The following is a 12,655-nucleotide window of genomic DNA, read 5'->3' on the forward strand; positions in this document are numbered from 1 at the left end:
GCGCACAATGGATGTGACAAGACAGGAGACTGAGCAGCAGCATCAGGATTTCTCATTCCACTGATCACAAAGGTAATGGATTAGGCCCCGCAGTGTGGATGGAGCTGGCAGGAGAGGATGACAGACAGGGAAAACATGTGGGCGTCTGAAAGAGTGAAAAGCAGGGTGAGTCAGGCCTTCCTCCAAGTTCAGTGGCTAAACTTCTCCCTTCGCTCTCAGAATCCTGATCACTTCACACCTCATCTTATTAACACCCTCACAGTCTATTGACTCACATTTTTACATGTATTAGTCATCAGGTTGCCCCCACAGCTCTCTGAYGACATGATGTGGCAAAATGAGGAACTACATTTTATTCTCAACACGTTATTCAAATAAAAAACAAGCGCAGTTTAAATTTTTATTACATTACCTGTACAACAAATTACATAACAGACAAAATAAAAACATTAACAAGAATAACAAAAAGCACAATCCACTTTCTTAGGCTTTTACGCCATCAGCTGAAGTTTTGCTTCTCTCACTAGAACAGTAAGTGATTAATGGTAAAGCATTGTTCGTTTCAAAAGTATTAAGAATGACTTCACAAATATTTATACAATCATCAAGCTATGTTTAGTCACGATGTGTCACTCAGTCATTTGCCAACTGCGAAGAACATGATCGATATTTAAATCTGAAACTGATTCATGACATATCAAACAAATGACTTTCTCAACTTAAACGTATCAGTCAAATTTCAAACTGCAAATTAAACACTTCAACTGGACCCAACTGACAGACTTTATGTACAAAAGAGGCAACAAAGAAAAACACAAAACCTTTCCACATTTTTTTTCTTCCTTCCAGCAACAAACTGCAAATTCACCAAAGGCAGTTTTTTTTCTCCATACGCCAAATAACATCTTCAAGCACGTTAGCATTAAAGGCAACACAATAAATAAAACAAATGGCACAAAAGGTCTGAACAATCTGAATCGAGAAGCACGACACTTTGTGGAAATATTCACAGGAAACKAAAGCGAGCACGCAACAAATCTTCAGTTGTTGTCCCTCCAGATAACACAGGCTCGAACAACCGAAACAAACAAATCACAACCTAATTACAGTGATGAGTATACAGTTTGTAATTGAATATAGTATTTGTATTTACATGTATTTATACAAATGAGAGCATTAAATGTTGGTTTATTACTATGTTAGGATCAGAACAATCAGATCATATAATGCACTAATAAAAAGCTTGTAAACATGTCTCACTTATATCTTCAACAACGATCAGATTTTGTTTATATTTGCCAGGTTCACAAAGTATTTGTCCTTATTTTAAGGCATAGGTATCAAGCTTAGGAGTGAGCCTAAGTTTTTATTTTAAATAAGCCAGATTTTTGAAGGTTTCACTTCAAAGAGAAAAAAAAACCCTCCGCAGAGTGAAAGAGCTAAATATTCTCATTTGTCTCTGAATCAATGCAGAAAGCTGTACAGTGATCAGATTTCTTCCACTCCGTGCGCAAAGATCATGACGAGGCCGGGCTCCAGGATCATGTCCTCCCCCATATGCTGATTCTCACAGGCCATCACCACCACTGCCTGCTTGCCAGGAATACGCTTGGCAACATAGTTCTCGTAGTAGCGTCTGTTCATCTGCCGTGTCTCGAGCGTGGCCAGTCCCTGCGGCCAGTTACGCTCGTGGGCGTTCTCAATCAGGTCGTTCACGATGGAGAGAGGACAGCCGCTGTCGATGAGCGAGCGTTTGATGACGGCCTGCAGCACAGCGTCCGGAGTGGAGATCATGCCGCCCCAGCGCGTCACTCTGGCTGGCTGCATGGAGTTCACCCACCTGAAGGTACGGTTGAATTAAAGAGCAACAGAAAATTAGAAACTAGGTGGATTTTAAAAAGGACACATGGAAGGACATGGAAACCACACTTACTCCAGTATTTCATTGTACTCGATGCTCTCTTCAAGGTTTTGCAAATTGGGGTTTGCACTACGGATCGCTCTCATGTAGGCTTTTAGCAGCTGTATATCTCGTTTCTGGACATTAAAAACCACAGTCAATTACAAACTACTCAAGATTTAAAGAAGACGGACACACCGCTGCCTTTACCAGGACTCCATTAAATTGAAACAGCTAGCCTGGTAAACACTTTTTACTGTGATCTCTCAATACAATAAAGATTTTGTTCTTATTAAAGCTTCTATTAAATATGATTCGTTGCAAAATCATTGGCCCTCATGCAAGAACATGTTCGTATTYTTATCCTAAATTTCTCTTACTTTTGTTCGTACGAAGGGTTCGTACGAACATGTCACGTCAGATTCAACAAACTCTTCTATCTTCAGGAAAAGTGTGTAAATGAGCTGCGTAAATTCCACCTGTTCGTATCCAGCTGCTCGTGCACGCGAGAGGAGATTAGCATAATTACCACCCCAAAAACACCATATAAGGCTATGTTTCCTGCCTCAGATATCAGGAAGTGTCCATTCATGAAAAATGACAGCGATAATTAAAAAGAAAAACTTTACGAGTTCACAGATTGAAGTCCGTCTGTCAGAGATCCAGAAAAGAAAAACTGTCCTTTTTAGCAGGTCAGCTGTGGAATAAAAAGAGCTGCTAAAAGTATAAACAACTGTGTTAAATCATTTTCATTTATTCAGAAGACACAGCACTGCGCACCGTACCCACCCCACCCCCCGTGCGCGCGCTGTGCGGTCGCAGGTGGTCTCAGACGCGGGTTTGAAATAAGCATTTTAAAATGTTTTCAAAATAAGTCTGTCACTTTGGAGAAAATCCAGGACTCACTGGAGGGATTATGTATCCCCTCTGGCCTGGGAACGTCTCGGAGTCCCCCAGGACGAACTGGAAGGTGTCGCTGAAGAGAGCGCGGGGTCTCTCTGCAGCTGCCCATGCGACCCGATTCCGGATAAGCGGGAGGAAATGGACGAACGGACAATTTATATTGTTAGTCTAAATTATTACATTTAAAATTATAACTCTAATTCAAGCAGAATAGCCTATTGTCAACATAATCATGGAGTGTGATTTATTTTCAACTCAAAATATCTTCAAACTAATGAAATATAAAGTTATTAGGGAGGAAAACCCGTCTGGATAACAGCAGACTGACTGCTGGTAAAATATACGACAGGTCTGGACCACTTGTGAATTTTATTCATATCTGAAAAAAATCTTAGAATATGAAAACATTGGTGAATGCCACAAATTCTCCTAAATCACTCGTACGTACAATTTAAGAACAAATCTGTGCGTACGAACGGTTCTTGCATGAGGCCCAATGAGTCTTATATGAATGCATCAACATCATTTCCAGACAAAACACTTAAAACTTTTTATCCTATGAAATTTTGTAAAACATCATTTATCAGATGCAAAAACTGTTAAAACAATCTTACTTGTTCCCCCAGCTGGTGTTTATGTTCTGCCACAGTTTTCTCCAGCTCTGAAATCTTAGTTTGTTGCTGTTGGACGACGCCCCGCAAGTGTTTGATGCAGTTATGGTTGGGCTGTTCATCTTTGGGCATTTCAAGCCTAAGACAGAAAGAATAACGGGGAACAAAACAAAATATGTAATTCATACTAATTTAATATACATGTATACCCAGCAGGGTAGCTATCAATGTTAAAGGGGTAATATTATGTGTTTCTCAGGCATATATTTAAATTCCAGTGGTGGGCACAGTTCCCCTAAAGCACTAAAAGGGGAACTAAATTTCTTGATTAGTGCTTTAGGGCTTTTGCTAATTTCTTAATTCATTAGTGGATAAATTTATGTGCTAAATTTATAAGCACTAGTTGAGTTCTTTAAATATTATTGATCAACATTATTGTCAGCAGCTGAGGGTGAAAGCTGTCAGACGTGTTGGTCACTTATCCACTAAATCAGTGGTTTTCAAACTGTTTTGTTTCCGACCCACTAAATAAAAGTTGCAGATACTCGTGACCACATAAATTACTTGTTTACATATGAAAACTTTGCTAATAACTCTGTTAAACATGGGAATAATAACAATAAATAAAACTTCAATGATACTTTTTTTTATTCATCGATGATTATTTAAAAAAAAAATTGCAAAAATCATGATGAGAATATTCCACTAGCCTTTCTTTGCATTTAAACTGATGCCTAGAAATCATCTGGGGACCCTCACTTGATGTTTTGTGACCCACAAAGAGGTCCTGACCCCAACTTTGGGAACTACTAAACAAGATGAACTATTAATATTCTGCACACAGAAAATATTGTCTCATGTTGACTCTGAGGAATGTTCCATGGGTCAGCTGGGATTTCAGTGCTTTAAAATTAGCTTTTGCTAAATTTTTAAGTGTGTTAGTGCTTTAGAATTAGGGGACCTAAATATTAAAGTTAGTGCTTTAGGGTTAGTGCAACTAAATTTTGGATTAGTGCTGCCCACCACTGTTAAATTCTATACCATAATAAAGTAACTATGTCACCTTCAATTGTTATTAAAATGTTGTTTATATGTTTAAATAGAAAATAAACTTGACTTCTCATCATATCTGTTTATAAAATTTTTCAAAGGCGAGCGAAATTATATAAGAACCTCCTTCTGTTTCTGTCCCGCCCATTTCAACACGGGCCTGTGTGTGTGCTCTGTGATGAGGAAGCTCAGCTTGGAGACACACACAGAGGAGGAGCTGGTCCCTAAAGGTGGTTCTAGGCCCAACCGGTTGTTTTTGCTCCCCTGCCTGGCTGCCTCAGGACACTACAGGATTACTCAAACATGCATGAATGAGTCAAAGCAAGACTCTGAGCGTGTTTTTGATGACAGGATAACATTATAACATGATATAAAACTCAGAAAAGTGGATTTTACACAATATTGCCCCTTTAAATAAAGTTTTATTATAGGTTTGTGTTCTGTTTTTGTAAACTTGTCATCATTTACAACAAAGGTAACTACAGAGTTTGTCCATTTTTGCCACCTACCCGCATCCCTCCTCACAGCTGACAGGCCTTTTGGGGTTGTGCTCACAGTCCTTGAGGTGCGACTGCAGCTGGTCCAGCCTTAGTGTAGCTGTACAGCCAAAACTTGCGTTGTCACAGCTGATTTGGAGTTTGGAAAGCATGTTGCGCATGATGCGGGGCACGGGCCGGAGGTGAGCAAGAGTCACCACCGTGCGGTCAACAGGACAGATCTGTTGCTGGGCGAACCACTGTGTTATGCACGCATTGCAGAAGGCGTGCTCACAGTGTGGAGCCTGCAGTGAAAGCATACAACAGGACACACAAAGACATTACTCAAACAGCACAATCAGCTAATAGTGGGGGAAATTTGCCGCTGATACTTGCCTGCACTGGTTCCTCAAGCACCCCGCTACATATGGGACACAGCAGGTCTTCATCTACCTCACCCTGGAATCTGGTAATGTCGTACCCCATGGTACACTACCCACAACCTCCTGAGCAACACAACATCCAAACAACAACTTTAAGCATTTTAGGCAGCTTWAGATCATAAAGACACAATTGTAAACATGGTGGACTTACACATCTGTGGAAAAATTAAACATTATTCTATTAAGCAACACTGTAAATAGACTGTACTTATATGGTGCCTTTCTATCCAACCAGGATACTCAAAGAGTATCCTCTACAATCAGTGTCCTCATTTAACCTTTCACACAGCACTCTGTTAGATCCCACTACAAAGCTAACATGTACAAATCAATCTATAGAGACTAATCAGTGCTTTTAAATCACACTATCAGAGGCAGTGAGGGTTCAGTGTCTTGCCCAGGGACACTTCGACATGTGACTGAATAGAGAGGAATCGAACCGCCAACTCTCGCATTGGAGGAACGACTCCCCAAACCACTCAGCCACAGCTGCCCCAAAATGAGGTTTCTGACTGGTTCATGACAGCTAACTTTATCACTGCAGTCCATTTCTACTTTGATCCTCTGTTGTTYATTTAAAATCTTCTTTTTTTTCATTCTAGTAACAAAATCTCTAACTACGCTATCGAGTGTAGTATACAAAGAAATTAATTAAATGTTAAATTGAATTTTACTATACAGAACTGATCATGTCAAACAAAAGTTCACCTATGCATTAAAACTGAACTAATTCTGCTCAAATTAAGATAAGATGCAAAATCTAGGGCTTGGTTATCAGCACATCAAACTTGAATGTAACAATGAGTGAGTTTAAATGTCATCCACAATATTACACATTTCATAATATTAGCTATGTGTGATATTGTTTAATTTTTATTATACATTATTTAATCCCCCCATCCCACCCAAAAAACAAACAAAAAAAAAACATACAGTGGGGAGAACAAGTATTTGATACACTGTTGATTTTTCAGGTTTTCCCACTTGCAAAGCTTGTAGATGACTGTAATTTTTATCATAGGTACTCTTCAACTGTGAGTGATGGAATCTAAAACAAAAATCCAGAAAAATACAATGTATGATTTTTAAATAATTAATTCCCATTTTATTGTGTGAAATAAGTATTTGATCATCTATCAACCAGTAAGAATTTTGGCTCTCACAGACATGTTAGTTCTTCTTTAAGAAGCCCTCCTGTTCTCCACTCATTACCTGTATTAACTGCACCTGTTTGAACTGGTTACCTGTATAAAAGACACCTGTCCACACACTCAATCAATCAGACTCCAGCATCTCCACAATGCCCAAGACCAGAGAGCTGTGTAAGGATATCAGGGATAAAATTGTAGACCTGCACAAGGCTGRGATGGGCTACAGGACAATAGGCAAGCAGCTTGGTGAGAAGGCAACAACAGTTGGTGCAATTATTAGAAAATGGAAGAAATGCAAAATAACRGAAAATCTCCCTCGGTCTGGGGCGCCATGCAAGATCTCACCTCGTGGAGCATCATTGATCTTGAGGAAGGTGAGGAATGAGCCCAGAACTACACRGCAGGACCTGGTCAATGACCTGAATAGAGCTGGGACCACAGTCTCAAAGAAAACAATCAGTCACTCTACGCCGTCAAGGATTAAAATCCTGCAGTGCACGCAAGGTGCCCTTCCTCAAGCCAACKCATGTCAAAGCCCGTCTGATGTTTGCAAATGACCATCTGAATGATCCAGAGGAGGAATGGGAGAAGGTCATGTGGTCTGATGAGACAAAAATAKAACTTTTTGGTAATTCATGTATCGTGAGATTTTGGCCAACAACCTCCTTCCCTCAGTAAGAGCACTGAAGATGGGTCGTGGCTGGGTCTTCCAGCATGATAACGACCCAAAACACACAGCCAGGGCAACTAAAGAGTGGCTCCTATGGAAACATCTTAAGGTCCTGGAGTGGCCTAGCCAGTCTCCAGACCTGAATCCAATAGAAAATCTTTGGAGGGAGCTTAAAGTCCGTGTGGCCCAGCGACAGCCCTGAAACCTGAAGGCTCTGGAGGAGATCTATATGGAGGAGTGGGCCAAAATCCCTGCTGCAGTGTGTGCAAACCTGGTCAAGAACTACAGGAAACGTCTGATCTCTGTAACTGCAAAGAAAGGTTTCTGTACCAAATATTAAGTTTCATTTTTCTGGTGTWTCAAATACTTATTTCACACAATAAAATGGAAATTAATTATTTAAAAATCATACATTGTATTTTTCTGGATTWTTGTTTTAGATTCCATCACTCACAGTTGAAGAGTACCTATGATAAAAATTACAGTCATCTACAAGCTTTGCAAGTGGGAAAACCTGAAAAATCAACGGTTTATCAGATACTTGTTCCCCCCACTGTACGTTTATGCTACGTTCAGGCCCAGGTCTGCCTTATAAATAAGATTAAAAATTTTCTAAGGCGAGTGAAATTCTATAAATTGATGTAAATTGATATATCATTAGCAGGCAGAACATGCACTCGTGGTACTTGAAACGCCTTTAGTTTACTGTGGTTCAAGCAGTCCTTTGTGATATTGCTGTTGAGCTCACCAATGTTGTGATAACAATAAATTTTGATATAATGTGCAGCGGTAATCTACGGCACTATTTTGTGTTTACCTCATACACAAAATGTCTGAAATGTTTCCATTCAGTTCCTGATGTCTTCTTGATACCTCACATCTGGCAGAAATACTTTGCCCGCTGAAAAAGACACAGACACTACCTGCAAAAAATAAAAAAACAAAAATTGAATAGGCTTTTGGGGAAAGTTATTACTATGTTTACCATTAATGCAGTAAAATCAGATTATATTGCAGCCTCACTCAAGTCACGTTTWAACAGCTTAGATCCAATGTATTCAATTTCTTATTTGGTTTTTTGAAAAACTCTATACTACAATCTAGGTACGAAACGTTAGCAAAAAAAWACATTATTTTCTTTTGATAAGCAATGACATACTTTATGACAACACAATCACATTCCTAACATAGCTTGAAACAATACCCTTGACCTGAAGCTGTGGTTTTCGGTATGTGCTACTAACAGATAACTCAAATATCTAATACTTTATTTATTGTCCTTATAAAATACTCACGGATACAAGAAAAAAAAAGCAAAAGCACCTGGTTTTAAATACCAACATTTTCCACCATAAAATGTATATGGATTGCACAAAAGTTAGCTGAGACTCGAAGCTTAATGTTCTCTATCTGCAGGTTATTCAACTCGTAAAGCATTGGGACTTGAAACTAATGTTAACTTGCGTCGTGGGACAAAAATATGCCATTGCTTGACGTGGTATACCATCAAAGCCTGGCTGTCACGATTTATGAATATGGAGCTTTTGCCAACTTGCTACATCTGTGTTAGCAGCTACGCTAACGTCGGCTTCTTCTGAATATTAGCTACAAAGCTAACCAGTCTGAGCTAACTTAGAGAAAACTACAATGAAAAACAGCCATTTACAGTGAGATATACCGTAAATAATTTGATATTTGACTGATATACTTACTCTGATATTAAGTAAAACAGATCCTTATATCGATTTCTGAGTGTTTTCGGGCGTCGTACTGTCACTAGCTGCTTGCTAATCACGTCCTGCTACATCACACGTTCATGACGTCATGACGCAGAGGACAGGAAATGATGAGCAGCTAGAATGGTACAACTCAACACAAAAGTAGCAGTAAGCTTTGACTGAGGTAGCGAAGCACGAACTTTTATTGGAAAGTAATTTGAGTTCTTATTACTAAAACAAACTGTTTTTGTTTTGTTTTCATTTAGCAAATTGCCCTGCAGAGTTCAGTGACCTGTTGATTTAACTGAATTAATGYCTACAACAACAGTGTTATGACACAAAAAGAAAAAAAATGTGTAGGTCTTCTGGACGGGTTCTTCTCTAATGAAACATTTTGTCTCTTCTCCAAGAGACTTCTTCAGTCTGAGAGTTTCAGGCAAAATTCAGGCTTTTAAGCACTGCCTCCGTGTGACTGATACTCACATCACATGGCTATCGTTGACACCTAATTAACACTTATTGTTAACAGGGGGTGGAGTGATACTGGCAACGGCCGCCCTGTAGGAGGGGGACAACTGAAATGCTGTTAAGTGCCAGGAGGACTGCGACCAGTTATACATCGGGGAAACAAAGCAGCCACTGTTCAAAAGAATGTCCCAACACAGACGAGCTACATCTAATGGCCAGAACTCTGCAGTTTTCACTCATTTACAGGCCAGCGGTCACTCTTTCAGAGATGAGGATGTTCTCATTCTTGATAGAGAGGAACGTTGGTTTGAGAGAGGAGTAAAAGAAGCCATTTTTGTGAAGAAAGACCGTCCATCATTAAACAGAGGTGGAGGCCTCCGTTTTCAGTTGTCCCCCTCTGGCTATTGCCAGTATCACCCCACCCCCTGTTAACAATAAGTGTTAATTAGGTGTCAACGATAGCCATGTGATGTGAGTATCAGTCACATGGAGGCAGTGCTTAAAAGCCTGAATTTTGCCTGAAACTCTCAGACTGAAGAAGTCTCTTGGARGAGAGACGAAACATTTCATTAGAGAAGAACCCGTCCAGAAGACCTATACAATTTTTTTCTTTTTAACATGAAGAGAAGCTATAGCTTGCAATACTAGTATTGCAAGCCGTTGGGGCCATAAATCGGGCGTATATTTACGTGCAAATCGTAACGCGCGGTGACGTAAATAACGTGCGAACGCGCGGTGGCGTTACGCGCGGTGGGTTAGGGTAGAAAACGCCACCGTACGTTATTTAACGCCACCGCGCGTTAGGATTTGCACGTAAAAACACGCCTGATTTATGACCCCAACGGCTTGCCATATACTAGCATGCCCCCCACCGCACACGTGCACGAGTGTATGTCTGCGCGCGAGTGTGCATGTGTGTGTGCATGCGTGTGCCTGCAGTGTTTCAGTTGTTTCACTGTTTTGCTGTACTGAAAAAATGTTTTATGTTTTCAGTCGCCAAGAGGACTCTGGACTGCCGAGTGTATTGGACCAAATTGAGGAGGTCGTTCTTGCATCACAGGGTCTGCAGGACCTCTCAAAAACCTTGAAAGACCTTGTTCAGTTTGTGCAGGCCAATCAGCACACAGCACTGTGCCTTAATGAGAATCAGGCTGCAGCTGTGAGAGCTGCTTTTTGCTTGCATCATATGCAAAGGTAATTTTATTGATTTTAGGTTGCTATGCAGAATATTATTTTGATGATTGTGTTAAGTATTGTCTATACCAAGCAAATTAAATGTAAAAGTTGTTTAAAAAATATTGTACAATGTTGCAATTATACTAACATCTTACCCATTTTTCTGTTAAATACAGATCCTATGAAGGAGCCGATGTTTGTGGACTGCTGCAGAAGTCTTCTTGGATGCCAGCCTTGCTTGCTGCAGTGGCAGGAAAGCCATACTCACTGTCCAAAGTGTCGTGGGGAGGATTTTGAATTCCACATCCACTCAGTTGTGGGGCTGGATGATGCAGTCGCTGCTCTGCGCRACATCATTTGTTGAACAGGTTAATATTGTTAACTATGTTCAGGTTTGTTAATAATAATACAGTTCCAGTTTATTATACTTGTAAAGTACCGTTTTAWACAAAAGTTTTCTGTTTTCTGCCAAGCTGAGCGAGCAGCAGAGTGTTTGGTCAGTGTTTTTTATTAGCTCTAACAAACGTCCTAACTAAACAAGTTTTTTTTTTATTTTTGCTTTATTTATTTTTCATCACAACATTAAAAACGGAGGCCTCCGTTTTCAGTTGTCCCCCTCCTACAGTGCTGCTATTGCCAGTATCACTCCACCCCCTGTTAACAATAGGTGTTAATTAGGTGTCAACGATAGCCATGTGATGTGAGTATCAGTCACATGGAGGCAGGGCTTAAAAGCCTGAATTTTGCCTGAAACTCTCAGACTGAAGAAGTCTCTTGGAGGAGAGATGAAACGTTTCATTAGAGAAGAACCCGTCCAGAAGACCTATACAATTTTTTTCTTTTTGATTTTTTACCTGGATTACTGAGATGCATCAGGACATCACAATATTGTTTTATGACATTGGGGAAAATTTGTCTTACGTTTATAATAATGTTCAAAAGTTTGTTTTGCACTGAAACTAAATTTCTGTCTTTTTTATACACTGTAAATGATCATTTTGGATTAATTCACAATCACCACTTATTTCAAATGTGTGAATAATTTTATTAAATTTTTCACACCCTCTTTAACATTTCATACATGTCTCTCTGTCACATGGAGCAGGCAGAAAAGTGCTTCATTGAAAATACTGTAGTCTTTGTTGACAACACTATCAAAAATTATAGACAAATCTGGGTAAGCAGCCCCAAACTCCACCCCTTGCCAGGCTTCTTCTTAGTTATGAAATGGGTCCACACCAAAGGTTGACTTTGTTCGCAGAGAAGATCCCAAATCTTGCTGATAGTGGTGATGTACATCCCCAACTTCTCATTTTGGTCCATGTGCAGCTTGTGGCCTGCATACTCTGCATGGTAGGGGATGGGGTTCAGATTACGGGCACCCTGTGAAGTGGATACATATTATTAAAAATCTTTTATGAAAAGCAGTGATTGATATTGAGTTGGTACACTGTTTAATATAAAATTGCCAGTTTCACTCACATGTCACAAATGATGGTAAGGCTGGTGCACCTCTAAGACCCTACCGACTCTGGTTTCTCCAGCATGTATTCCAAAAGATGACAAGTAGCCCGTCGTAAATTTTTGTCCGTAGGACGGTCCTGTCTAACACACACACAAATGTAATACATGATCTGATGTACTGCAGTCAAACCAGTCAACATTAGCTCTCTTAAATATTGACATGGTCCATACATGGTGCATTACAACAAGAGAAACAGAAAGTGCCTCTGCAGTCAAAAAACAATGAGAGAAAATGAGATGCATAATTATAAACAATGTACATTTATGCCATACTTAATACTTTCACATACCTAAAATATATCAATAATAAAAGTCATAGTTTTAYTGTAGATTTAGGATAAAACAGCAACTCAAAGTACCTCAAAATGCTTCTTTCAGGTTGCTTTTCTATAACCTCTTATTCAAAATGAATATTTCATGTTCAGTGTTACAAAGAAATTTACATTTATTTGTTAGATGGCTGTTTTTCTTAAAAGGTGTGCGTGCGCGCACACCTTTGCGCACACCTTTTAACACACACACACACACACACACACACACACACACACACACACACACACACACA

At 39.7% G+C, this 12,655-nt stretch overlaps 2 protein-coding genes across 2 annotated transcripts in view; both read right to left on the minus strand.

The window, feature by feature from the left end:
• Positions 1-386: 386 nt before the first annotated feature.
• On the minus strand, positions 387-9,010 carry rnf41 (ring finger protein 41). The gene is made up of 7 exons (XM_014016240.1): positions 8,917-9,010; positions 8,022-8,127; positions 5,337-5,446; positions 4,974-5,245; positions 3,418-3,553; positions 1,934-2,037; positions 387-1,840 (listed from the first exon to the last, which is right to left on the minus strand). Exons 3-7 carry the CDS (start codon positions 5,424-5,426, stop codon positions 1,489-1,491), a joined length of 954 nt encoding a protein of 317 aa, XP_013871694.1. The 5' UTR covers positions 5,427-5,446; positions 8,022-8,127; positions 8,917-9,010; the 3' UTR covers positions 387-1,488.
• Positions 9,011-11,590: 2,580 nt separating this feature from the next.
• Positions 11,591-12,655, minus strand: part of ankrd52a (ankyrin repeat domain 52a) — a 34,396-nt gene continuing 33,331 nt past the window's right edge. Inside the window, exons 28-29 of the mRNA XM_014016244.1 lie at positions 12,049-12,171; positions 11,591-11,949 (exon numbers count right to left, since the gene is read on the minus strand). Of these exons, the coding sequence (XP_013871698.1) occupies positions 12,089-12,171 (83 nt within the window). The 3' untranslated portion in view covers positions 11,591-11,949; positions 12,049-12,088. The remainder of the gene's footprint in view (positions 11,950-12,048; positions 12,172-12,655) is intronic.

The sequence above is a fragment of the Austrofundulus limnaeus genome, unplaced genomic scaffold (assembly GCF_001266775.1).
Source record: "Austrofundulus limnaeus strain Quisiro unplaced genomic scaffold, Austrofundulus_limnaeus-1.0 Scaffold141, whole genome shotgun sequence".
NCBI lineage: Eukaryota > Metazoa > Chordata > Actinopteri > Cyprinodontiformes > Rivulidae > Austrofundulus > Austrofundulus limnaeus.